The 26537-nt window shown below is 42.7% G+C and overlaps 1 protein-coding gene across 4 annotated transcripts in view; it reads right to left on the reverse strand.

Annotated features, from left to right (window-relative positions):
* Positions 1–3208: 3208 nt before the first annotated feature.
* The window catches only part of CLCN2 (chloride voltage-gated channel 2), a 123825-nt gene continuing 100496 nt past the window's right edge, over positions 3209–26537 (reverse strand). For 2 of the 4 annotated variants that reach the window (XM_083177418.1, XM_083177415.1), the window contains 11 exons: positions 25877–25987; positions 22702–22915; positions 22281–22414; positions 13661–13806; positions 11052–11160; positions 10900–10970; positions 10631–10693; positions 7732–7773; positions 5631–5735; positions 3936–4022; positions 3209–3804 (listed from right to left, as the gene is read on the reverse strand). In XM_083177418.1, the coding sequence (XP_083033544.1) occupies positions 3616–3804; positions 3936–4022; positions 5631–5735; positions 7732–7773; positions 10631–10693; positions 10900–10970; positions 11052–11160; positions 13661–13806; positions 22281–22414; positions 22702–22915; positions 25877–25987 (1271 nt within the window). In that variant the 3' untranslated portion in view covers positions 3209–3615. The remainder of the gene's footprint in view (positions 3805–3935; positions 4023–5630; positions 5736–7731; positions 7774–10630; positions 10694–10899; positions 10971–11051; positions 11161–13660; positions 13807–22280; positions 22415–22701; positions 22916–25876; positions 25988–26537) is intronic. The other 2 variants (XM_083177416.1, XM_083177417.1) reach the window with 2 other exon arrangements.

Consider the following 26537-nt stretch of genomic DNA (forward strand, 5'->3'; position numbering starts at 1 on the left):
TGTCCGCGCTTCCCGGCTCCCCTCCTGGCTTCAATCAATGCTATGTAGACGGACCATGATAAAATGGCCGCCCCATAAAGCAGACTGTTCTCTGAAACTGTCTGCAGTATGGGGGCGGCCATTTTATCGTGGTCCGTCTGGATAGAATTTATTGAAGCCAGGAGGGGAGCCGGGACGCGCGGACAGGTAAGCATGCGGCAATGGGGGGGGGCGCCCAGATTTACCGGTTTATACTTATTGCTTAGTCACATCTTCCACAGCACATAGCTGAACACGCCTGCATTGTTGTACCACTCCAAAATGACTCTTTCCGTTTTCACATAAGTATGTATGTATGCTCCATTTTTACACTCCTGCTATAATACAGCACAGTATTTTGAATATTTTCTGTGTGAAAGTTTATGGGCGAGATTCTCTATTACAGAAATGCGGAAAAAACCCCGTTATCGGGGTTTTTACCGCATTTCTGTATTCTCTAACCTCCCTCCGCAGTGTCACCGCTGCGGAGGGAATCGCCAGCAAAAGCTGGCGGTTCCCTGCAGAAGCCTATGGGCTTCTTACCGCAGCGGTGTGTGAGGGATCCGTCACCGATCCCTCCCAGCATGCCCTGCGGTCGACGCGTCGGTCTGCGCATGCGCAGACGGACTCCCGGGTCATAGACCCGGAAGTCCAGCAACGGCGCCGCATCGCAAGGGGCAGCTCTTACCGCAAGAGCTGTCCCTTGCGTTAATGACCGCATATTTTAGAGAATATGCGGTCATTAGAAATGCGGTGGCCGGCGAAGAGGGCTGCGGATTTTAGAGAATCCCGCCCTAAGTTGTTTTGATTAAAAAAACAAAACAAAACAAAAAACCCTTTTTAACCTGAAACATAGCAGTGCATCTCTATATCGGGATCTGTAAGATAGATCAACAACATGTGGCCATCATATGCCCCTTTCCCACTGCAGCTAAAAAACGGTAAATTGCTGATTTTCAGTGCAATTTATCGTTTTAAGGCTGCAGTTGGAAAATGACAGAGTTGAAATACCGTTTAAAGTTAAATGGTATTTCAGCAGAGTCCTACACGTTAAAATAACGTTTAAGAGGCAGTGGGAATGCCTCTTAAACGTTATTTAGCCTCCAGGCAGTCCCAGTGCCTGATGAGACCTAGTAGTTCTCACTTTGTGCATGTGTAATGAGTTCACGTGCATAATAAAGAGCCGCTCATTACATATGTGCATATGTAATGAGCGGCTCATTAGTATGCATGTGCACTCATTACATATGCGCAAAGTGAGAACTACTAGTTCTCATCAGGCACTGGGACTGCCTGTACCCCGCATGGACCCCCGCTGCCTCCCCACTGCCCTGCATCCCCGTGCAGGCAAGTACAAGGGGAGGGGAGGTGGGGGCACAGGGCAGGTGCGGGGGGTTAGGCACTCTTTACACTTGGGGGGGGGGGGGGGATTAGGCACTCTTTACACTGGGGGGGGGGGGGTTAGGCACTCTACATTTTACACAGTTCACTGCAATGGGAATGGTACTTGAATGGTATTTAAAATGGTAATCTGCTGCAGTGGGAATGCTAATACCGTTTTAAATACCATTTAAGATTACCAGTACTTTAAACTGGTCTGCAGTGGGAAAGCAGCAATACACAAGCAAAAGGTCAACATGGCTGTGGTCAACATACATTTTTCACTTTTTATTGTTAAGATTTTTCTGACATTTGCATACTTTCCCATGCACGTGGACTATGAACGGGACCTGTAAAGTTTGTTGATCGCAGCACCTATGAGACACCGTAAATTAATTGGGGGTCCACACTCTCATGTGTCAACATTAACATCCAAAACAAGTGAAAAACTCACGTCGACCCTTTCAGGTGTTGACATTTTGCATGTGTCCACCTTCATCCTCATGTTGACCTTGTGCATGCCAATCGTTTTGGGTTGACAGGTTGAACATAGGCTTCCACATTCATCTATATCAGGTGTGTAAATGCATATAATCATCAAGATTAACAAATGAGTCACATTACTCTATTTATCCACAATGTATGTAGCCAGAATAATTGACAGTGCACATATTACATAAAACATGAAAATAAATACATCCCATTTATTATTTCTTTCTGTAGTCCAGATGGATATGACACATTAAAAAATTTGACTCCAGCAGTGCAAAAATAGGCTACTCTACATCTCCAGTGTTAGCCCTCCACTAAGGAGGATCTAAGGAGTCCATTTATCACCATATCGGCCCAATTCGCAAAGCGATAATTACATTGCACAGCGATATCAATTATTGCATGCAGGGACAGGTTTAGCAAGAAAGCACTGTCCATGCAATGCCAGTCCAGTGTCATATCAGGGTATTTTCACGAAACCACCTGACCATGTACCACCACTACCACTGTCACAGATACCAACCTCGGAGCAGAGAAAGCGGTGCAGAAACCAGAATTTGTAGTGAGCCGTGTGAATTTGCCAGCTTATGTTTTTTTTGTTTTTTTTCTTCAGTAAGTTCAGCCAGATCACATTTCCCATTAGCAGTATGGGAAATGCGACCTGCTTACTAAAAAAGATATGACCAAAAAAGGTTTGGAGCAGTCCAGCTAATAAAACACTGATGCATTTAGGTGATACTAAAGTTATGTCGAAACTTATTAACATTAGTTTTAGTAAAGTAATGTGAAAAACTCTGCCCGTAAATGAGGCCCTAGCCGGTAATTGTTTTGCTTCATATTAGAGATTTATTTTCAAATAATGTTATGGTTGCTGCAAGCATACTTCTCTGCTAGTGTGTGACTACCTATCCCACTACCTGGAACCATTTGTGGTATAATTTGTTTCATGGTTTTATAGATCATTAAATATGGTCACTGGACCTGGGTTTAGAACGGTCAAGATAAAAAAAAACACTTATTCCATGAAAGGACAATGTGCCCTCATATTTCATAGACTAACATTGCAGTCCAACACAAGGATTTGCCATGTGCTTCAGTATAGAGCTGTCCATGCATCATGGCAACTACCCAACCTATGAGAAATTGTATCCCTGCTAAGAGATCACAGGTCTAGTATCAGGGGTAGGATTTATAATCTGGGTAAATTAGCACAATTTAATATAACACCCATCCACTTGTCATTGTCAGTAACTTGGGTCTCTGTACACTGGCAGAGAACCTGTTTTTTTGCGTGTCAATTTTAGGACATCACACAGCACAACATTAATTTATTTTAATATAATACATACATAAAATTAGTGGCAGTGTTAACCCTTCATGTCCAGCATGTAGCAACCAGAGATTAAAAAGTATGGCTACTGATTTATTGCAGTCCAGTTCCTGTCCAGTCACTGTGTTATCACGCCTGTGCCAGATTGTGCTCAATTCCTGTGATAATTACAGGTGGAGAGTTCCTATCATTGAGATGCTCCAAAGCACTTCTGTGGAGAAAGCCAGGAAAGACCATGTCATAATTACCCGACTCCTACTACTCCCCTGGAGTTGCAATGGAAGACTCCTATTAAATAGCTCAGCAGCGTGTTTCAGATTTGTGGTGGAAGTACTGATGTCCAATCCCGGAGTCCCCCAGGTGCAGGTTGGCTGATAAATCCGTTCACAGTAAGATCACTTATCATCACTATCAGATGGGCTGGACTCACGGGGCAGCAGGTGCCGTCTGCTTCTTTCCCACAGTTTGTTGACATTGGTGATCTCTGTCTCACTACTACTTGTGAAACTGTCTCTGAAACTGGCCAAAGGAGGGCGCACTTTAGCACCCTTTGCGTTCACCGAGCCCTCTATAGCCTTACGGAGCTGCAAAAATAAGTAAGCAGAATGGTTTATGGTCAGCTGCAAGCAAACTTCCCATCCACAAGGCGCTGACAGACTACCAGCTATGCGGCTACCATGGCTTCTGATGCCCTCATCGTATAGCCAATATTTACCTCTCTCAGAGTCACCATGCCAATTAGTCTCCCTATGGACGTTACATAGGCGTGGTCCATCCCCAGCAAAGAGAAAACGGTGTGTGCCTAAGGACACGGAAAGATGGTAAATATATTTGTGATGACCTCATATACTTCTGCTAATATATTTTACATGCAGGCCCCAACCAACAATAAGGTCATTTACAAACATTTAGCCTTGTGCGGCATTGTCTGGATGTTGGACATAAATAACTCTACAAACAGCATATTTACATGCACACACGCCAAGTACATGTATCTTCCTGTGCTGTAGTATACGCACTAACAGTCATGTTGCACCACACATCAGTTTCCTGCAATAGATACAGCTACAGCTTTTCTGTGTTGGTCGGCATCCAATACATTTATATGATCTCTATCTGAAGTCAAACAGATCTCTGCAGAAATTCACCTTTGAATAGCCCACAATTAGGGTTACCACCTTTCCCCTTTAATTCCGGACACATATTATTTGCACAGGTTCTGTGGAAGTTTAAAACCAGGTGAAATGGAGTCTTGTAGTCAGCCAGCCACAGAACCTGTGTAATTAATATGTGTCCGGAATTAAAGGGGAAAGGTGGTAACCCTACCCACAAATCCATCAGCGCACCCATAGAAACAACTAGCATCTGTGCAAATCTCCGATACATGCTGCTATTCCTCCATTCGGGGAGAAATCTTCCGATATTTGTTTATTTGTTTGTCTTCACAGGATTATCAAGATTAAAATCGCATGTAGAGAAATCCCAACACGTTTCGTCTCAGAGACTTCATCAGGGGAACATAATAATCTTTTGATTATGATTACTATTATGAATAAAGTTGAAAGCTTCCTTTTGTAGAACGTCTTCAATGACTTTATTTACATGGGACTTGATAAACCCTATTTGTCTAACACATACATTTATTATCATGTGTTTGTAAAAAACTGGCAATGAGTTGCCGATAAAAATAAGTGGTTCTGGTATTTCTGTCCGCCTCCTCTGTTATAGGGGTCACTACTGAACCTATATTACGGATGAGGTCCCTTATCCGATGATAAAAAGTATACTCTCCAATGGTACTTCTGGTTGCTTCAGAGAAGGCCTTCTTGCGATTTTAATCTTGATAATCCTGTGAAGACAAACAAATAAACAAATATCGGAAGATTTCTCCCCGTTTACTTCATTGGATTTGGATAATATACATTGTATTTGGACATTTTATCTTTTATCATAACATTGGGTGCCATACCACTATTGGGTAAAGATATTGTGGTTTGTATGTTCCCTACCCCTCAGGGAACTTCGTGGTGAGGCTGCCAAATATAGAATTCAAATTTGTGAAATAGTGCACAGCGCGAGTTGGACAATTGGGGATATATATATATATATATATATATATATATATATATATATATATATATATATCTATCTATATATATATATATATATATATATCTATCTATATCTCTATTTATATATATAGATATATATATATTTGATTCTTGAAATGGTATTACTATGGTCCTCAACAAAGGCAAAATATAAAAATTACTACAGTAACTGACTTGAGTGACAGTTATTTGTATATTTCATATCCTGATAGCAAGGTTAATAAGCTGAAATAAAGGCAAGCCAGACATCATGGAAGACAGAAGGTATGCAGATATAGTATGTGTCTTATGCTTTGTACTTTATGTAGAGAAGTTCTTTCCACCAGCTGGAACGGAGCAGGGTCAATCTTGCAGTTATTGAAATTCATTGTTTCGTCCAGCTGAAGCTCCTCCCACTCTAAGATCTGATGGAAACAAGAGACATTTAAAACAATGTTTTACATAATTTCCCGTTACTAAACCAAAATGCTAACAGAAACTGGAAAGATACTAAAACAGGAGGATTACAGAGCACATGCACTCAACCAGCAACTGTCATACAATCTAAACCAAGGACGGGCCTAGAATTGATTCCAGTTTATGTCTAATATGTTCCTTGCTTGCATGCATCTAATACAGGGGTTCTCAAACTCGGTCCTCAGGACCCCACACAGTTCACGTTTTACAGGTCACACGGCAGGTGCACTCATTACTGACTGACACATTTTAAAAGATCCACAGGTGGAGATAATTATTTCACTTGTGATTCTGTGAGGAAACCTGCAAAACATGCACTGTGTGGGGTCTGGAGGACAGAGTTTGAGAACCTGTGATCTAATAAATACCAGTATATTGAGTCTGTTGAGCTACTCGCCCTAATTCCAACCAATTTCTTTTGGACTAAAAAATGTATGCTATATTGATTATTTTTGCAGCTGCAATTGGTATAGCACATAAGCTGTTTTTACCAATATAAATGAACAGGTTAGATTTACTCCGTGGTACAGCTGTATTACATATTCTATATTATATTTATACACATGCATGATGATAACAGCCTTAGGCCCCTTTCACACACACCGGCAGGTGCCGGGCGGCGAAACCCAACACGGCCAAGAAGTTTACAATGGTCGGTATGGCCACAGCCCGGCAGCCATCCTTTCCAGTGGTGACCGCTGGCTGCAACAGGGCGGCTGGGCCGTGTCCGTCCCGTGTAAATGGACACAATTCTGTCCATTATTAACTGCTGTGTACAGTACGGCTTTTGGCCATGTGGGTTTTTGCCGCCTGGTGTCAGCTATAAATATTCATGAATATTAATGAGAGTGACTAGGCCCTGTTCTTTAAGCTTATTGGCTGTCCAAAGAATCTTTTGGCAATAGCAGTTTATAAAACAAATGTGTACAACATTTCAGGCAGCTATTTCTCAAGCATAGAATGCCTGTAATACCTGTACACTGCAATAAGGCTTCTATATAAGCGGCACGATTAATCTTCCATAAATGCCTGACAGACATAAGTGAATTACTAGCAGACTATCTACAGAAGAAACATGTCGGAATTCATTAGTAAATAGTGCTCTGAAGGAAGAGGGAATTCCAAAAATAAGGACAAATGTAAATCTAGGCCTGATTGATGACTGTCTATTTTAGGACTTATTTAATCCATGACATGGGGAGATGTATCAAAGTTTGGAGAAATAAAGTGGAGAGAGATAAAGAACATGTTCCCAACTGCCATAGGCTGGGTTAGAAAAAAAATTACAGGAGCTAATTGGTGGGTCTCTCCAAGCTTTGACAAATCTGCCCTGCAAATTATTCCTCTGAGTACTCTGCTCAATCAATAACTACAGCTTCTGTACTTTTACCTCAATAATAAAAACACAATGAACTATTCTGAAGTTATCCTGATCTGAATCCCATGGAGCATCTATGGAAAGAGCTGAAGTATGTAGTCTGGGGAAGGCAGTGGCACCCATCACACCGAAGACATCTGTTACTGTAGGCCAAAAGGGAGTGGGCCACAGTACTTGTTAACAGCTACAGAAGTATCATCGAGAGAGATAGTTACTTCAGTACAGTGATTGCCTGTAACGGTTGTGCAACAAAATATTAGCTTAAGAGTCCCAGCATGGTTAGCCATGCCATTTTTATGTATTATTTAAAATATTTTGCTGAATGAAACAAGTAATGCAAATAGAATGAAAAATGACATGTAGATGTCACAAATGTGGGGCTTCTTTTGTCATAGAAGGTACCAACACATTTGTCCATATCTGTAAATCTGAAATACTTTCCAGTAGGCTTAAGGATGTGTATCACAGACCAAATACTTGTCACCTTCTTCTTACTGATCCCATTCTATTAAAGACCACAACATGTAAAGCAAGTTCAAAGCAGACACCCAACAAATCAGACTCACCTGTGACTGTGTCATTGTGTCTATCTCATCCATGTCTTCCCCCTGAAAGGCAGCATATCAGCATCTCAGTTTATCACAGTACAGATATTCCAGAACATCAAGCTGACAGCTTTATCTTAAATGGGACATAGCTATTCTCTCAAATGAGTAGCAAGAAAGGCACAGTAAGAATGCAATCCTGCAGCCATAGGGGTACTTGTGTAATACTTGTGATATATCGCATGCCACTAATTAAGGCATGGGATGCAATGCGACCCGATTTTGAGCCTTATACAAATACAATTGGTATTCACCACAGTGAGCAACAAACAAGCTGCTAGGATGGGCACACTCTGGGGTGTTTCTCCAATCCCCCACAATAAAGACAATTGACAAAGGTGAATGAGTGAACCCTTCAACCAGCGCTTGTGAAACTAAAGAAGGTTTACTTCCCTTCAGTTGTAACAGGGTAATTCCTTCCTCATTTGTAAAGTGTGTCACAGCCTCAGATCGATATACCATGTAAAAACAAGGTTAGAGGATCATCGCATAACACGTCGGTGGAAGTGACTGGCTGTCATCTTTGAGGCTATTACCCACGGACTGGTCTTTGCTGTATGTGACCCGGGATCCATATTGGCATAATGCCATGCCTGTTTGAACTGTAATAACATCACAGTTCATTACCATCTGGTAATTACACCGGGAAGCGGTCATCTATTAGAATGAACTTAGGTCTACAGTCATTAGGTCGACCCCACTAGGTCGACTGGCAGGAAGGTCGACCTGACTTAAGGTCGACATGGGCCAAGGTCGACATGACTTAAAGTCGAATTTGTATAAAGGTCAACATGAGGAAGGTCGACTGGTCATAAGGTCGACATGGGTTTTTTGAGCCGACATGTGCCGACAGGCGGTATTTCATGCCCTACCATCCACTAGGGCGTGGCGGGAGAATAAAATAGTGTGCCGAGCGCAGCGAGGCACCGTGCCCGAAGCATCGCGAGCGATGCGAGGGTCTGATTCTCATTGACAACTGTGTCCATGTCGACTGTGTCGACATTCGGATCAAAAAACAGTGAAAAACCCATGTCGACCTTATGACCAGTCGACATTCCTCATGTCGACCTTTATGCAAATTCGACCTTAAGTCATGTCGACCTTGGCCCATGTCGACCTTAAGTCAGGTCGACCTTCCTGCCAGTCGACCTAGTGGGGTCGACCTAATGACTGTAGACCGAAGTTCATTCTGACAGATGTCCCGATTCCATTACACCTCATTGGTTTCATGCACTACGTCACTTTATTGTATGCTCATTTTTAATGTTTGGATTTTTACCTATGTTTGGATTTTATATGTGTGTCAATTAAATACTGTGTTATGCGATGATCCTCTAACCTTGTTTTTACATGGTATATCGATCTGAGGCTGTGACACACTTTACAAATGAGGAAGGAATTACCCTGTTACAACTGAAGGGAAGTAAACCTTCTTTAATTTCACAAGCGCTGGTTGAAGGGTTCACTCATTCACCTTTGTCGATTTTGAGCCTTCCCCGGGCAGAGTGTACAATTTTAATATCGCATGCCATTATAATGGCATGCGATGCGACGCGATTATACCCGATATTACATTGTACAGGCACCCTGACGCCTGATTACAATGTTAAATGCACCCCCATACCCCATTTTCAATTGTACACCCACCCTGATAGGTGATTACTATGTGAAATGCTCCCCCCCCCCCACCCCCTATTGTTAACGCCACCCCAGTATCAACGCCAACCCGAAGCGTGGCGAGCCCGCGAGGGGTGGCGGTACATGTCCTCCGACCTTTTCATACCCCCACTATCCACGTCGGCGTGGAGTTGATTTTATATAGTGTGGCAAGCCACCGAGCCCGAAGCGTGGCGAGCATAGCTAGCCCCGCGAGGGGACAGGGAATATATGTGAAGTAATCCGCATCACGCTTCGGGCTCGCCACGCTTCGGGCTCGCCACACTATATAAAATCAACTCCACGCCAACGTGGATAGTAGGGGTATGAAAAGGTCGGAGGACGTGTACTGCTGCCCCTCAAGGGGTCGCTGCGCTTGCCACACTTCGGGTTGGCGTTGATAGTGGGGTGGCGTTAACAATGGGGGGCCATTTAACATAATAATTACCCATCAGGGTGGGTGTTCAATAAAAAAAAAAAAATTGGGTCTGGGGGGGCATTTAACATAGGAATCAGGCATCTCTGTGCCTGTACAATTAAAAAGCGGGTCCAATCGCATCGCATCTCATGCGATATGATTGCATGCGTTGCGACACAATTTTTTGTAAAATCAGGCGCCCAGATAATACACAAGTACTGCCATAGGTTTACACAAAGGTTCAGACCGGAGAACAGAGCAATACTATGAATTAAACCCACTGCATCCAATGACATCATTATTTCTGATTGTCCTGAGGACTGTACACAATAGAATTACAATTAAAATACAATATGCACAGATCCAATTAGAGCCATTCTTTATTTATCCTCCTGTGACATCACATCGCTATAAAAAGAGATGATAAAGATAGGGGTCTCTGCCTAATCTAATGCATTTCTTACCTTACTAGGTTATCTCAGTAATAAAACGTATGTGATTTATGTGATGCCACAAGAGGATTAACAAAGAACGTTAATTTTAAAATCTGTCACTTATTGGATAAAATATATTCAATCATTCCAAGTGTTTTTCAAACACTTTATAACACTCCATATGCCAGGATACTAGCAGAGGATGTGTACATGAATATGGGCATGGTTATGTATGTGTGCATGAATACAAGAATCAGAAAAGGGATGTACAGTATAGGACAGTTCCGCCATGGTAGTGGTTTCGAGAAAATGCTATTGTGAAGCACAGGGTAGAGATTATTTGCTTACTTACCTTACAAAACAGACGCATCCGTTTGGGCTTAGTCTTTGAGGGAGACGCAGGACTCTGGGAAGACTTATGTTAGCAACAACATAGAAAGCAAATGGGAGGACTACATGGTGAGTACAATGAAGTGAAATGGCAGAGATGGTTAGTTGGAGAGTAATAGCAGAGACACAGTAGCAAGTAAAACAAATGATATATAAAAATACAGGACCTGTCTTACACCATACATATAACAAAGGTGTTGTGAGAATCTGTATTTCAGGAGCATCTCTTACCTCCATATCGTCACTTAAATCTTTGGCACAGAAGATATTTTTCAGGGCAGCTACTGAGTTATCAGAATCATCTGTAAACAGAGGAGAGTAGGCATTACTTACTGGCTTTTCCCTACTGGAAATGAGATTCTACCTGAGCAGTTCTCAAATACCTTGTGAATACTCAGTCAGGCTACTTTGGTTACGTTTCAGGGCTGGTTTAAGGGGCTTCCGGGTTTCTCCTACTCGAGGTGGGGAAAATGTAGATTCCTCTGTAGCTATCTGAGGAATAAAAATAATAAAATGGCATATACTGTATAAGTAGATTAGAGCTTACATTTAACAAAAAAAACAATATATATCAAAGGTTAATACATCCTCTCCAATTCTCCGGACACATGGGGTACCCATTGACCCCCGAGTACTCCCGATGTTTCACCAATGGTTTTTTTTTTAACTCAGACTATCCAATTAGATTGCCCAATAAAAACACACATCCTCCAGAAAACACACAGGTTCAGTGAAATCAAATTTGATATCCCCCGGGGAGCCAATCACTTGTGATCAGTGATCGTAGATAATTGGAAACCTCCCACAGTCTTTAATGTTCCACGTGCCCCATACACAGCTGCTAATCAACCTCTGCCATGTGCCAAATGCACAGTATCCCTGTGCACCATACACAGGACAGGATGCAGCAAGCCTCCCATGTTCAGTGCTATGCATCAGTATCCCTGTACACAGGACAGGATGCAGCAAGCCTCCCATGTTCAGTGCTATGCATCTTGACACCAATCCCATGCAAATCGGTGTCTATTATCATTGTATGTGTGAAGCACAGGGCAGCCATCCTGATAAGTACTGCAATTTGCACTCACTAGACTTCCGGTGGTGGCGGGTCCTTGGAGGTAACAGATTATCCCTCACAGAGGGCAATGGGAAAATAAAGCCTTGGGGCTTCTTTTGTGTAGCGCCATCTATCTAGCGGCCAAACCTGTGAAAACGGCATCCCATCCACAGCCTCCAATGCCCAACATGTTCCATACAGTCTTCAATACAACAAATTCCAAGAACAGCCTCCATCACGCCTGATGCCTGTGCTGCAGAATGCCTGTGCTTCTTCCACAATCTCTCTGGTAAACTCCATTCTCCACCTCACATAATATTATTAGTCCTGTCATATGAAGCCTAACAGATCACTCATCTCCTGATTTACTCTGTACTGCTGGGGGGGGGGACCTGTCAGAGCTGGACACTCCCATAGGGGTGCAGGGGATGTAATCAGCGCAGTCTCCTGATGCGTCCTAGTCACATACAATATACATATTAAACCGCACATAAGATTTGAGCTTTTGTTTTGACCAGTTTTCTTCTGACACAATAGAAAGAACAGCCTGGCAATTGTATTATTGTTTACACCGGCTTGACAATGTCTACTTTAGAAGGTAGAATATATTTTTTATATGTACGTTTTAAAAAAAAAATCATAATTTCATGTAAATTTAAGAAAGTAAGGTGGCCATACACAGGTCCGACTTGTCTGATGCACAAGTCGGACCTGTTTGGCTATGAACTTCCCTGGCAGCTCCCCGGGAGGGCTCCTTTCCGACTTGGCACTTGATGTGCCATTTTTTAAATGCAATAAATTGCATTTACATACTGTATATTGCATGTAAAAGAACTCTCAGAAATCGGATGCAATACAGGAACCGATGCACACAGGATCCGATCTGATGTCAAACATCTTCAATTTGGGTCAATTTCACCAGATATATTGGCCTGATCAATCGTAATCGGATGAAATTGGCCCAAATCAGACCCTTGTATGGGCACCGTAAGAGGTTGTCTGACTAATAAATAGAAATAACACACAGTGTGGTTCTCCTATGTATAATACATCACACAGAACTGATTCACAGTAAATGTAAAGAACACCCATGGTCACAGAACAAATACACTGTGACATCAGAGCCATCTATACATAGTGTACTAATTAGACACTTATCCTCATTTTAGTATAAATAAGGTCATTTTGAACATCCAGACACTTACAGAAAGCAACTTTGTTGTATTTAGACTGACAGTCTGAGCAATAACTGTGCCCAATATTTTGCTGGTGTCAGCAAGTTATTTCCCTTTGCCCTTAATCTGCCAGGTGTCCGGACAAGCATCCAATTAGGGAGATGTGGATTTTGCTGTATGACATCCTAATTAGTTCCTACAGCTGCCTGGCACCATTCCTCTGAAGGATGACTATGCACTGGTGCAGATGCACACTCCAGTCTCGGACACTTATTTTCATTAGCATTATTGGTTTTGGCACTTACTGGGCACTGGCACCTGGTAGGTAGTGTGCACACTGCCGGCCACTTCTAACAAGACATCCTTAAGTAGCGGTTTTATTTAGCAAAAGCAAAAGCACAAATGTAACTGGTAAATGTGCAGGACTCCCACTATCCCTCCCTGACAAGGCTTCACTGCAGCCCTCTGTTCCCTAATCTGCAGGGGAACTGAACTCCACTCCAACTGTTACAGACACTCCGCTAGGATTCCATTTGCCCTTCTTTTTAGGGGAAGGCATCTTCTCACAAGCGTTAAACACATTGTGGTTTCCTAAAAATATAAAGTACACTTTACTTAGCCTGTGTACATGAGTCACATTTTTAAGTGGTGTACATAGATGCAGCCAACTCTAATTTAAACCATAAAAGTGAAATGAAGGTGACGATGTCCTTTAAGCAGTGACATAGCGGTGATGGCAGGAAGCTGCTATAACATTCACCTGGAATCGCACAGTGCTCTCCATTTCTTTTCTTCCCCCACTTTCCTTCTCTCGCAGCTGCTGCAGGCGACGCTTTCTGCTGAGCTGAAACCGCAGCAGAGATACCAGCTGAGAGCATTCAATGGAGCCCAGCAACACCATGGACTCTGGGAAAGGAGACAATCACTGCATCAATATTTTATAGCATCCTCTTCCACTGCACACACTTTCATATTCTTAATATTAATGATGTAGAATAAAAAATACCAGCTAGAGGAAAGCAATGGTTTACTTGGAAATTCTGAGTTACGGCTAGCTGGTTAGCCATACAGACAATAACATGTTATATACAAGTACAATGGTTAGGCAGTGCTGGAAGTGAGGAAATACAGAAGAGCAGCTCACAGTTTATATACAAGTAAAACTGTACTCTCCGTACTAATCTCTGAGCTTGGTCTTTGAGCATCAGCCATGAAAGGCTAATTGGTGTAGTTACAGCAGTTTACAGCGAGCACCCACATGCAGGGAACGATGGGCGCATGTATTAAGCCTGGTGAAGTAATAAAGTGGAAGGTGATAATGCACCAGCTAATCAGTTCCTAACTGTCAAGTTACAAGCAGGGTTTGATAAATGACAGTTAGGAGCTGACTGGCTGCTGCGTTATCACCAGCCACTTTATCACTGCAGTAGAAAGATGTACAATGGCATGGAAGGGATCCTACATCTCAAGTACACTAAACACATCACAGTCAGCCAAAAGCATATCTATCACTTCACATAAATCCTTTCTAAATTACTGGTGCACCTCTGTAACCTAAAGCACTGCACACCTTGGTGCACCTAGGTTTTGTGGAATAAACTCCATAAACTAGAAAAGAACCCGGTTATTGCAGAGGCAGAAAATCTGAATTTGTGCAAAGGTGTACAACCTGCATCTGTATCTGTCTGTGCATAAAGCATGAGTGCATATTAAGGTTATCATATGTTTACCAGCAGGAGACTAATCTGTCGTTTATTTCATAATACTCAATAAAAGTGGGAGGCCAATTTCTACTGAAAACTATAAATGCTGAACATCGGTCAGGTGACTCTTGTGCTATGCAAAAGGGTACCATCTAAGAAGTGCAGATATCACGGAGGTCTGGTACAAACAGGTACCATCTACAAGGTGTAGATATCAAGGAGGTCTGGAACAAAAGGGTACCAGCTACAAGGTGCAAATATCATGGAGGTCTGGTACGAAAGGGTACCGTATAAGAGGTGCAAAAATCTTTGAGGTCTGGAACAAAAGGGTACCATCTAAGAGGTGCAGAAATTACTGAGGTCTGTAACAGGGTACCAGCTACAAGGTGCAGGTATCAATGTGGTCTGGAACAAAAGGGTACCAGCTACAAGATGCAGATATCAATGAGGTCTGGAAAAAAAGGATACCATCTAAGAGGTGCAGAAATCACTGAGGTCTGGAACAAAAGGGTACCATCTAAGAAGTGCAGATATCACGGAGGTCTGGAACAAAAGGGTACCAGCTACAAGGTGCATATATCATGGAGGTCTGGTACGAAAGGGTACTGTCTAAGAGGTGCAAAAATCTTTGAGGTCTGGAGCAAAAGGGTACCATCTAAGAGGTGCAGAAATCACTGAGGTCTGGAACAAAAGGGTACCAGATACAAGGTGCAGGTATCAATGAGGTCTGGGAAAAAAGGATACCATCTAAAAGGTGCAGAAATCACAGAGGTCTGAAACAAAAGGGTACCATCTAAGAGGTGCAGAAATTACAGGTCTGGAACAAATGGGTACCATCTGAGAGCTGCAGGTCTGCAACAAAAGAGCATTGGGGTAGCCACCAGATTAGTATAGATTTATATAGAAATACAATTTTTTTCCATATAAATCCTAATACTTTCAGAAGTAGTAGATTGCCGTTTACATCTCTACTATTCTTCATATATTTAGATCTATCTGCATATTGTGCTCATCTCATCAATAACTGACCGCACTTCCACGGTCTCTGACAGAACTGTATTTCTTCATTAACATTTCCTTCTATAACCAGTTTGCTGGTTATTCTGCATTGGGGTAACATACATCCACTGTACAATAATGGTGCAGGAATTATTGTTTATATATGGTTTATATAACACAATGGGTACTTGTTTCCTAGCACGGCGCCCACGATTTTCATCTTATGCCATAGTTTAGTTTGCATCGCATGCGACCCGATCGCATGCGATGCGATCAGACCCGATTTTTTAATTGTACAGGCACCCTGATGGGTGATTACTATGTAAAATGCACCCCCATTGTTAACGCCACCCCCGAAGCGTGGCGAGCGCAGCGAGCCCGTGAGGGGCGGCGGTACGTGTCCTCCGACCTTTTCATACCCCCACTATCCACGTCGATGTGGAGTTGATTTCATATAGTGTGGCGAGCACCGCGAGGGGACGCGGATTACTTCACATGTATTCCGCGTCCGCTCGCCACGCTTCGGTCTTGGGGGCTCGCCACACTATATAACATCAACTCCGCGCCGATGTGGATAGTGGGGGTATGAAAAGGTCGGAGGACGTGTACCGCCGCCCCTCGCTGCGCTCGCCATGCTTCGGGTTGGCGTTGATCGTGGGGGTGGCGTTAACAATGGGGGGTGCATTTAACATTGTAATCACCCATCAGGGTGCCTGTACAAATAAAAATCGCATTGCATGCCATTGTAATGGCATGCGATGCGACGTGATATTAAAATTATACAGTTCGGCTCTAAGGACCCGAAAATCGGGTCCCATCGCATACCTTAATTAGTGGTATGCGATGGCATACAATGGGCGCTGTGCTAGGAAACAAGTACCACACAATGTTGTTATAAAGAATGTTACCATTCTCACTCTCTAGCCCACACATGCATGCCAAAATGGTCCACTATTGGGTGCATACACACTGGGTGTTTTTGCCCAGCCTTTATGCACAGCACTAAAGGGGAAAATCACTGGGCATACACACTGAGCAATTTTCGCCTGTTCAAGTGATTTCCCCCGGTGTGGGTGGCTATGGAAAGCAGACCATTCTGCCACTCATCTGCTGGTAATACCAGCAAATGAGCAGCGGAGGCCGGCAATGATGCGGGAGCGAGCACCGCACTCACCGCCGGGCAATAAGCTTTGGAGCTGAAAGCAGGTCAAACGGTAAAAGTGAGCTGATAATTGCCCAGCGTGTATTGTTCTTAACAATTCAGGTATTACAGATATTCATGGCTCAGCACAGATGGTCAACTTATATTGAGTGAGGTACTAATTTAGGGGCAGATGTATTAAGACTTGGAGAGTGATAAAGTTGAGAGATATAGATTATCAATCAAGCCTTCTAAAAGCACTTTGAGTTCTATTGGAGAAAGAGCACTAAAATAATAAAAATTAATAATAATTTCATTTATAAATGGTCATTTTTCATACACAGCCTGTAACATAACAGTTAGAAGATGTTTTATCACTTTCCAAAGCTGCGTGTCCCTCCTCCTCGCCCATCACCCAGTTATATTACAGAAGATGGGACATTTGCACTAGACAGCAAAAAACCTGGCACAGTGCCAGAGTTGTTACTTTCATTGTGTGGGTGCCATCTTCCTAAGATATCACTGGGAAGATGCCGCCAACCTTAATTATATGTATACTTGCAGCGGACCCAGGCCCCTCCAGCAGCACGTGCATGGATATCTCCCTCTCATCACTACTGAGTACATCTGCCCCATTGACTGAGGTACCATTTAACTCACCTGTGGCCAAGTATGGATATACGTAAAACCAGAACTGTTAGTACTCCTTGAGGGCTGATTGGGAACCACTGATAATCCTGTTGATAAATGGTGTATGGATTGTGTACATTTATACTACTGATCAATAAGGTAACTCCCAATGCACAAAAGCATTGACGTGATTTACAATGGAGGGAATGGTAAAGGGCAAATATTTCTTATTTTACTTCACTCATTTTTTGTTGCTATGGAGACCAGGCATTTTCAGTTGCTATGGAAACAAAGCTGGTTAGGTAAAGGAGAAATGAGGGTGATCCTGGAGTGACACTTCCATAACCATAGCAGGTGGTGTGACTAACAGAATAACCCCTTCCACAGACATGTGGCCTATAACCCCATCCCTGTAATTACGCCTCATGCCATACTCTGTGCAGAATCATTTCACTTTTGCTTAAAGAACAATTCACAAAACAGAAAAGTTAGACCAAAACAAAACTAAAAATATTAATAAATGAAAAAAGAAAATGAAAAGCATGTGTGGTAATGGAAAAATCATAGTAACACAATTGGCAGAAATACAGAAAGTTTAGCAGTTATACAGTACTAACTGATCACTTTAAATACAAAAATAAGAATGGACTCTCCCCTGCTCCAATGTGTCATGACATTGATTGCACTGTGTCCTTAATAAATCATAAACTGAAAATTTCCATTTGAAAGAGTATTTCCCTGGACTCTAGAAGAAAACGTAAACTCATTGGTTTAGGTCTGTTACACAGCAGTCTATGCACATATGTTAAAACCTGCCATTAGTAATAGTGAGTGGTGTGGTATAGCTGTTCGTCAGATGGGATTCCAGCGGTCAGTATACCGACATCAGAATCCTGACCACTGGTACTCCGAAAGGAGGGCGATCAGAAAGAAGCCCCTTGCTGGCTCTGTGGTGTGCCACACGTTCTTTTCTTCATCAATATATTTTATTAAATTTATAGCAAACAAAAAGGGGATACAAAAAAAAGAAAGGGGTAAGGGGGTAACAAGAATAGGGGCATGGGATGCACACAGTAATAACATAAAAAGCAAAGCTTGACATAAAGAACAAGACAACACAAAATAATAATAAATCATAGCCGGTCCCGCTCCTTCAGTAACATATTCATGCCAGGCCATCCATTTTATGATTGGGGTAGAAGGCGTGGAAGAGCACGGGAGAAATTTGGTTTCCATGCTGCGGCTAGTGTGGCCCTCACCACGATACATATTTGTCCCAGCAAATACCTACAGTGTGATGGGACCTCAGGGGGGTAGAGATGTAATAGTGCTATCGGTGGGGTTGGGCTGAGGTAAAGGTCCAAGACCTTATTGATCATCCGAAAAACTTCCAACCAGTAGTCATGCAATACAGGACCAAAAGACATGAGACAGATGGCCAACCTTGCCACAGTTACTCCAGCAGTGTTTGGAGCAGGATGGCCAGAAGTTATGTAATCTATCAGGTGCAAGGTACAATCTATATACGTTCCCATTGGCAGTCAGATATTGTAATGTCAAGGAGCATTGGACTTTTAAGATTTGGGTAAATTAATGACATCATCCTACCAGAAGGAGATTTCCTTACTAGTCTGAGCTGACATTAAACGAGACAGTACAGATTGAGATACAGCACTGGGGGAGTCAGGCTCTGGAACCAGTGACGAATCTGGAAGTAAATACATAGTTCCCTGGATGGAATGGGTCTTAAAGCTGAGGAAACGTGGATAGAGAGTTTCCATCCAGGATGTCACCTAATACACATATATTACACCGGAGTCACAGATATGTTCAAATTGGGAACCAATATAGCGATGGCTTGCAACAACTTTGCTGCAATTGGGGGGCTTCAGTCAGGCAATTTGAAAACTAGTTTGTCCCTTGCACGTATAGCAAAAGAAGTAGAGGGGAGTAAGGGCATGTTTGGCAATCGTAATTTTCCATAGTATATCTACGATGGGATATGCGGAACATTTAGTATGTTCAAACATTACGCAGGGAGATGTAAAGGTATCAGTTATCCAGTATTTTAGTTGAGATAGGAGAAAGGCATCCTGATATGTGGACAGAATCGGGAAGGAATAGACCTCCATGGTGTCTGGGTAAAACAATGTGGGAATGAGCCAATTAAGGTGGGTGAGATTTCCACAAGTGTTTAGTGAGTATGATCCTACATTCATCCAAGCATTTCCTGGGAAAAATAAGGTGATTATTCAGAATAAATAATGAGCTTTGGAAACAGAGACTTATTAAAAGTGGCCAAAGGAACCAACCATGAAAACTCATAGAAGAGCCAAGACAAAGTCAAAGTTTGGGGGGTGACAATGAGGGGTGGTAACTTCACATCAAAGACTGCTGAGGTAGAGGGAGGCATGCGGATTTCTAAGTATATGATGAATTTGGTATTCCAATTGTATGGATAAAGGGAAAGTAAGATTGCCACTTTTTAAATTTATCGTCAAGGCATCAGATTTAGGGGGAGATTCTCTAAACAAGAAATGCGGTAAAAACCCCGTTATCGGGGTTTTTACCACATTTTGGGATGCTGTAAGCATCCCCCGCTGGGTTAACGCGGCGGGGGGCATCGCCAGAAAAATCTGGCGATGCCCCATAGAAGCCAATGGGCTTCTACCGCATCCCACCGCTTCCCCGCAACAACCCACCGCCGCCCCGCACGGACCCCCGCCGCCCCACATCGCCCCCTCACCTGTGTCCGGGCAGCACAGAGCAGTGCTGCCCGGACCTGTGACCTCCTTCCTGCACTGATCCTCTTCTGGGTGCAGGGAGGAGGAGAGCCCGGCGCAGCAGCAGCAGCGCTGGGTGTGTGAGGGAGGGGGGAGCCGCCGGGACCTGCTGGGACCCGGCGACTCTCACCGCAAAGGACAGCTCTTAACGCAAGAGCTGTCCTTTGCCATAATTATCGCGTATGTTAGAACATATGCGATATTTATAATTGCGATGGGCGGCGAGGGGGGCGGAGATTCTTAGAGAATCTCCCCCTTAGTCGTGTTACTCTACTATAAGGAACTTTACTAAATGTAGTCAGAAGATCATGAAGATGTGGGAGGGTGGAGGTAGGTGTTTGAGACAAAAAAAGGACATCACCCTCGAAGAGACATACAGTTGTGCCCATATGTTTACATACCCTAGCAGAATTTGTGATTTTCTGGCCATTTGTCAGAGAATATGAATGATAACTCACAAACATTTCTTTCACTCATGGTTAGTGGTGGGGTGAAGCCATTTATTGTCAAACAACTGTGTTTACTCTTTTTAAATGAGAATGACAACAGAAACTACCCAAATAACCCTGATACAATTACTGATTAGTGATTATAGTGCCCATATGCCAGCCTCTTTCCAAGCCCTATTTCATAGTGATATGCTCACACCATTTACTGCAGAGCAGCGTGTCATAGGAAGCACTCAAAATATTTCAAGCACCTAATTTAGCTTTGATATCTTTTTAAATCTTTTTAACTACTACTAGTCTTGAAGCAACACAAACTTTCTTTGTGTTGTTTGTAGAGAGGTATATGTGAAATAAGTTATGGGGCCTAAACACTGGGCGATTTTAGCCCATTTTTTAAGCAATCTGACTAGAGTTGAGCACAGATCGCTCTGTGTGTATGCCCCCGAGTTCCGGTCCTGTGAGTCGCCATTGCCTGACTAGATCTTAACTACATATAGTCAAGATCTAGTCAAAACACCAGTGTTACTTATCATAGAACAATGGATAGCACAGATCACCCAAACACACATTGCTACGTGTGTATGGGCAATCTAGCAAGCCCTGTGTGCAAAGTGATCTGACTAGAATAGATCTCTCAGTACACTGGGCTAATAAACATTGCCCTGTGTGTATAAGTCTTTATGTTTATAGGTTTTATTCTGAAACCGGACATTGTTGCAAACAGTAATTGCAAACAGTGCTTTGGGGAAAGGTGCCAATTCGTATGGCCTTGAGGGGAGAAGTGCAAGCTTGCCATCAGATCTGATCTTGTCCTTGCAGAAAAGCACATTCGCACTGCGGGCAATTACTGATACACTGCGCATGGTACATGGCTCACAGTATGCATGCTCGAGGCAGTCCTGCGATGAACTCCTGCAACTAGTTCTGTTGGCTGGCCACTCACAAGGTGACTGACAGCAAGTCTAGAGCTACGCGGCTCCTGCGATGACTTGTGCTCGATGTAAAAATCATTAGATGACGATCCTGTTCTGATGGATCTCGGACGTATTCGTAGAGGTGCGAACGGATGTGCACCTGTAATACATCCATTGGCACGGCGTGCACATTAACTTACAAGGTGGGATTTCACTGGAGTCATGTCTGAATTACACCCATAGGGCGAGATGCAGTGTAAAGTGTAAAAAGCAGTCAAACCTCCGAAATATGCAGATTATACACAAAGCCCAGAATGCGATAGATTCCATGGCTTGTTTGCAGTGGGCAACACAATTTTCAAATTGGCAGTGCCCTCCATGCTTTGAGGGATCAAACTGGATACATCCACGCCCCCCGTGATGCGTCACTCAACGCATTGTGCAGATAGGACTCTGGGTCCTAAACCTGGAAGTGCTATTATTGCAAAGGAAAGCGGTTACCACAAGAACTGCAAATCTTTGCTAAACTCTTCATGCATACAGTGTTACTAGATACCAATATGCGTGCGTAGAGAGCCGGGATGCATCTAAAAAACAAAACCAGCGGCATCCCACCCATAGCGAGGTGCTAGAAGGACTGGTAGGCACACTGGCACTGAGAGAGATGTAGTGGTGGTACTGGTCAGCATTTACTTGTAGTTTGTAAATGAGCCTGTGTCTCATGGGAAGAGCACAGCTCCTTCACCTATGTCTCATCATACCTGCTGTTTCTACCAATGCCAGGTTCTTCATGCGGCAGTCTGTGAGCAGCTCCTGTAGTTCCCGGTACTTGGTGTTCAGTGTCACAAAGGGAATGTTTCTCAGCATTATGTCCTCCACCCGCACATTGTACCTCCTGCAATGCAAACATAACTAATGTACGTCACACATCTGCCAAGAGGTCTAATCATAGTTAACTCTTAAGATCTGAATCGTGTTTTAGCACACGTTATCATTTCTAGCACCTCACATCCGTATGTTTATTCTTGGTAAATTAGCCGAGTATGAAGTCTCTGCCTTTATTATAGTGATAAAAAACTACAGCATACGGGGTATTTAGTAAATAAATTGTAATACAAATTTAATTAACAATAATAAGATGAATTACAATTATTCTGTCAATACAACATATCGAATACTCACTCCTGATGGCCAAACCCCAGTTCTGGGAGGTAGGGCAGCTTCTTGATGCGGATAATACTGTCGTAAAGGGACGGCTGCAGACTCTGGGCAACTGCATTTGCCAGAATGACTGCAATCATCACTGGAAGGATATGAGAAATCTGCCCTGTCAGCTCAAAGACGATGACAGCGGTGGACACGGTGTGTGTGACAGCTCCAGAAAGTGCAGCCGCTCCTAGGAAAGGCAACAGAGCAGGGGTATTCAACATTGGCCCTCCATCTGTTGTGGAACACCACATCCCAGAATACCCTGCCAGAGCAGCTACTGGTTATTTTGGTGCCCTGAGCCAGAAAAAGCAGTGTACACCTCAACCAGGGACATAAGGCGAGCCCTCGCCCAGTGACAGTACTTGCTATGATGCCCTTTCCCGTGTGTGTGTGTGTGTGTGTGTGTGTGTGTGTATATGTATGTATGTATGTATGTATGTATATCTAAAAATAAAGGGAACACATTGCGTTTCGTCATCAACGGACTTGTCCGTTGATGACGAAACGCGTTGGGGCGTGGCCTAGCGTCGATCTGCTGTGTTGAGCTGTGTGAGTGTAACCTCTCCGTCACTCTGTGAGATTCACAGATCCACGCTGTTAAACACTGCGGTTGTGACAACCGTCAGTAAGGGTACGTTACCCATTGCTTTTATGTGTTCTTAAAAGCTTTTTATGTCAATAATGACATTACATATTGCACTATGGAGCGCTCCTTTGCTTCTTTTATAGATTGATTGACCTTCAAAATCCGGGTGTCTAATCAGGAGCTGCCGGTCGTATAACAGACTGGAGTGCAGGAATCTTGGATTTTGGTTCTATTTTTAACCCATGTTGCAACTGGACGTTTGTGGGACTTGCACACTTATTTATATATATATATATATATATATATATATATATATATATATATATATATATATATATATATATATATATATATATATATATATATATATATATATATATATATATATGACAAAAAGTAGTTGTGTCCTTCCCTGCGCTGTGTAGGTAGCTGCACTTCTAAGTACCTCACTGTTAATAGCTCACTATCAGGATACTGGCGTTCACTCCTCAACAGATATTCTACCCCATTGTGCCTAACTATCTGGTGAATTGGATCATAAACATCTGAGGTGGACCAGTGATTGTCAGGGCACCCTGTATGTTGACATACAGACGTATTTCCCGTCACCATTTGGTATTTATAATCTTCATACCCACCACTTTGGACATAAGGGTCGATTAACACTCCCACGGAGTCCTATTCTCAGCCCTAAAATCACCTTCATATTAAGGCTGTGACACCATACCACAGTAAAGACTATCACCGTTTGGAAACCGCCATCCGTTCTAAAGGACAGGTGTTTTCAGCATTAACCCCTTCCCGACGCAGCATGTTTTTGCCTTCCTGACAGAGGCCTTTTTTTCAAATCTGACATGTATCACTTAAGTGGGGATAACTTTTTTTTGCTTTTACTTATCCCAGTGATTTTGAGATTGTTTTCCCGTGACACATTGTACTTTAAATTAGTGGTAAATTTTGGTCGATAGCATTTTTTTTTTTTTGTGAAAAATACCAAAATGTCGTAAAAAAATGGAACATTTTGCTATTTGCAAAATGTTACATTTTCTGCTTGTGAGACAAATAATCATACCACTCAAAATAGTTAATAACTAACAAAGACCATATCTATACTTTATTAAAAAATCATTATTTTAACCTCCTTTAATTTTTTTGGACACTAGGGGGCAGCAGCGTCTAATTTTTACACATCACACATTTCAACGCTGATTTTGGCTGTTCATGTTTGAACAGCCAATCACAGCGATCGCCCATGACGGGGGGCATAGCTGCCCCCCTGGGCAATGAGGGAGGATGTCTGCTGTCAGGGACAGCAGACATCATCCCTCTGTCACCGCGTCTCTGGACGCGGTGGCACTTTAAAGTCATGACGTATATATACGTCATGTGTCGGGAAGTACATCCCGGCCATGACGTATATATACGTCAAATGTCGGGAAGGGGTTAATGTTGATTATCAATCCTGTTGATTCTCAGTCCTTTGTGCATGTAAAAAAAAACCCTGATGAAGTCTTTTTCAAGACGAAACGCGTTGGGTTATTGAAACTGCATCCTAAAGATGAAATCCTGATGTGATCATCGAATTTTTAATAAAAAGTAATTTTAACTGTATTCTGTGTTTTTGCACTATACTCATTTCAAGGTGGTTGTAAAACCTTTAGCGCTCTCCACTCTCTCTTTTTCTCTTTGTTGCATTCTATCTCCCACTAACAGGGGGGATTTGTGGAGTAGCTGCTATACTCTATCGGGCGCTTTTTTGGGTCACTCTCTGCCTTTATATATATATATATATATATATATGACAAAAAGGAGTTGTGTCCTTCCCTGCGCTGTGTAGGTAGCTGCACTTCTAAGTACCTCACTGTTAATAGAGGTACAGAATAGAGAGAGAGAAGAAAGGGTATAGAACATACATATACACACACACACACACACACACACACATATATATATATATACATATATACACACACATATATAGATTCACACACACACTATAGAACACCCATATGCAGTACAGTATACAGTCAGTCCTTTTTTACGGTCATTTATGCACTTCATTTGAAATCTCTTTGTTATTTAGTTACATAATCCTTTATTTTCAACCTCACATTTCTTAGCAGTCGTACCCTGGGACCCTCAATCACACCATCCTCCCAGGATTCAAATCTCCGACCTTGCATTCAGAAACCTCACTGATTGTTCCTTTATGGCATGTATGATAGCATTTTCAACTGTGTGCCCTAAATAGAGGAACGTGTGACTGGAGGTGATTATGGGCATGAGGGGGAGATGGCGGCGGCCAGGTGATTAAAGAGGAGGAAGTTGCAAGTGAGTTTGATAATAAATAAAAATGACAGGCTCTGCAGAACAGCGCCCCCTGCCTTGCTGTGCCCTGCTTGGTGGCACATGTAGAACCACCATAGTTACAGCCCTGTGCCCTGCCAAACTGCAAAATTGTGTCAGGGCATGCTGGGATGTGTAGTTCCACAACAGCTGCACTAGTGCTTGTATATAGCAGAATTTGTAAAATACTGAAGTGAAAACAAAATCTTATCTTACCGACAACTGCGTAACCACCAGGTACAATTCGATATGTGCTGCCATCACTGTGAATGCCATCTGGGAACCAGGCAGCCATACTCTCGCCAACCAGCCTGCCAAATGCAGCACCTGCAGTAGGCATGTGGAGAGGAACATACTGTACATGTCACATTTATGAGCACAGAATTGGACATTTCTTTTGACGATACATATAATATAAATGCAGTATGTTTTATTGTGGGAATTTAAAAAGAAAAATCCAAGAAATCTTAAAAAAAAAAAAAAAAAACTTGCACCATTAATTCATCACGAACAATGGTCATTTTGTGAAATGATCCAATATTTTTGAGATTAAAGTCCAGTAGCATGCTTGACCAGACAACTAACTGGGCAGTATATAAAAGTATTTCAGTGTTTACACAACAGTTAGTGACAGCTTAGTTGTAGGCTTAGTTGTGCTATGCCTAATGGGCCCTACACACGAGGAGATTTTGCTGAGCGATCTGAGCATTGTAGATCGCTACAGTTCTAAGTTTTGTAAGAGAAAGACTGAGAAAAATAACCGACCCTGGTAGTTACAGCGAAGTGTAAACTCACAACGCGCGCTATCCAGCCTGGGTCTAGCTACATCGCTTTGACAGACACTGGGGCCCTGCACAGGTCCTGAATCTGCCGCAAT

The sequence above is a fragment of the Crinia signifera genome, chromosome 3, assembly GCF_055691185.1.
Source record: "Crinia signifera chromosome 3, ASM5569118v1, whole genome shotgun sequence".
In the NCBI taxonomy this organism is placed as follows: domain Eukaryota; kingdom Metazoa; phylum Chordata; class Amphibia; order Anura; family Myobatrachidae; genus Crinia; species Crinia signifera.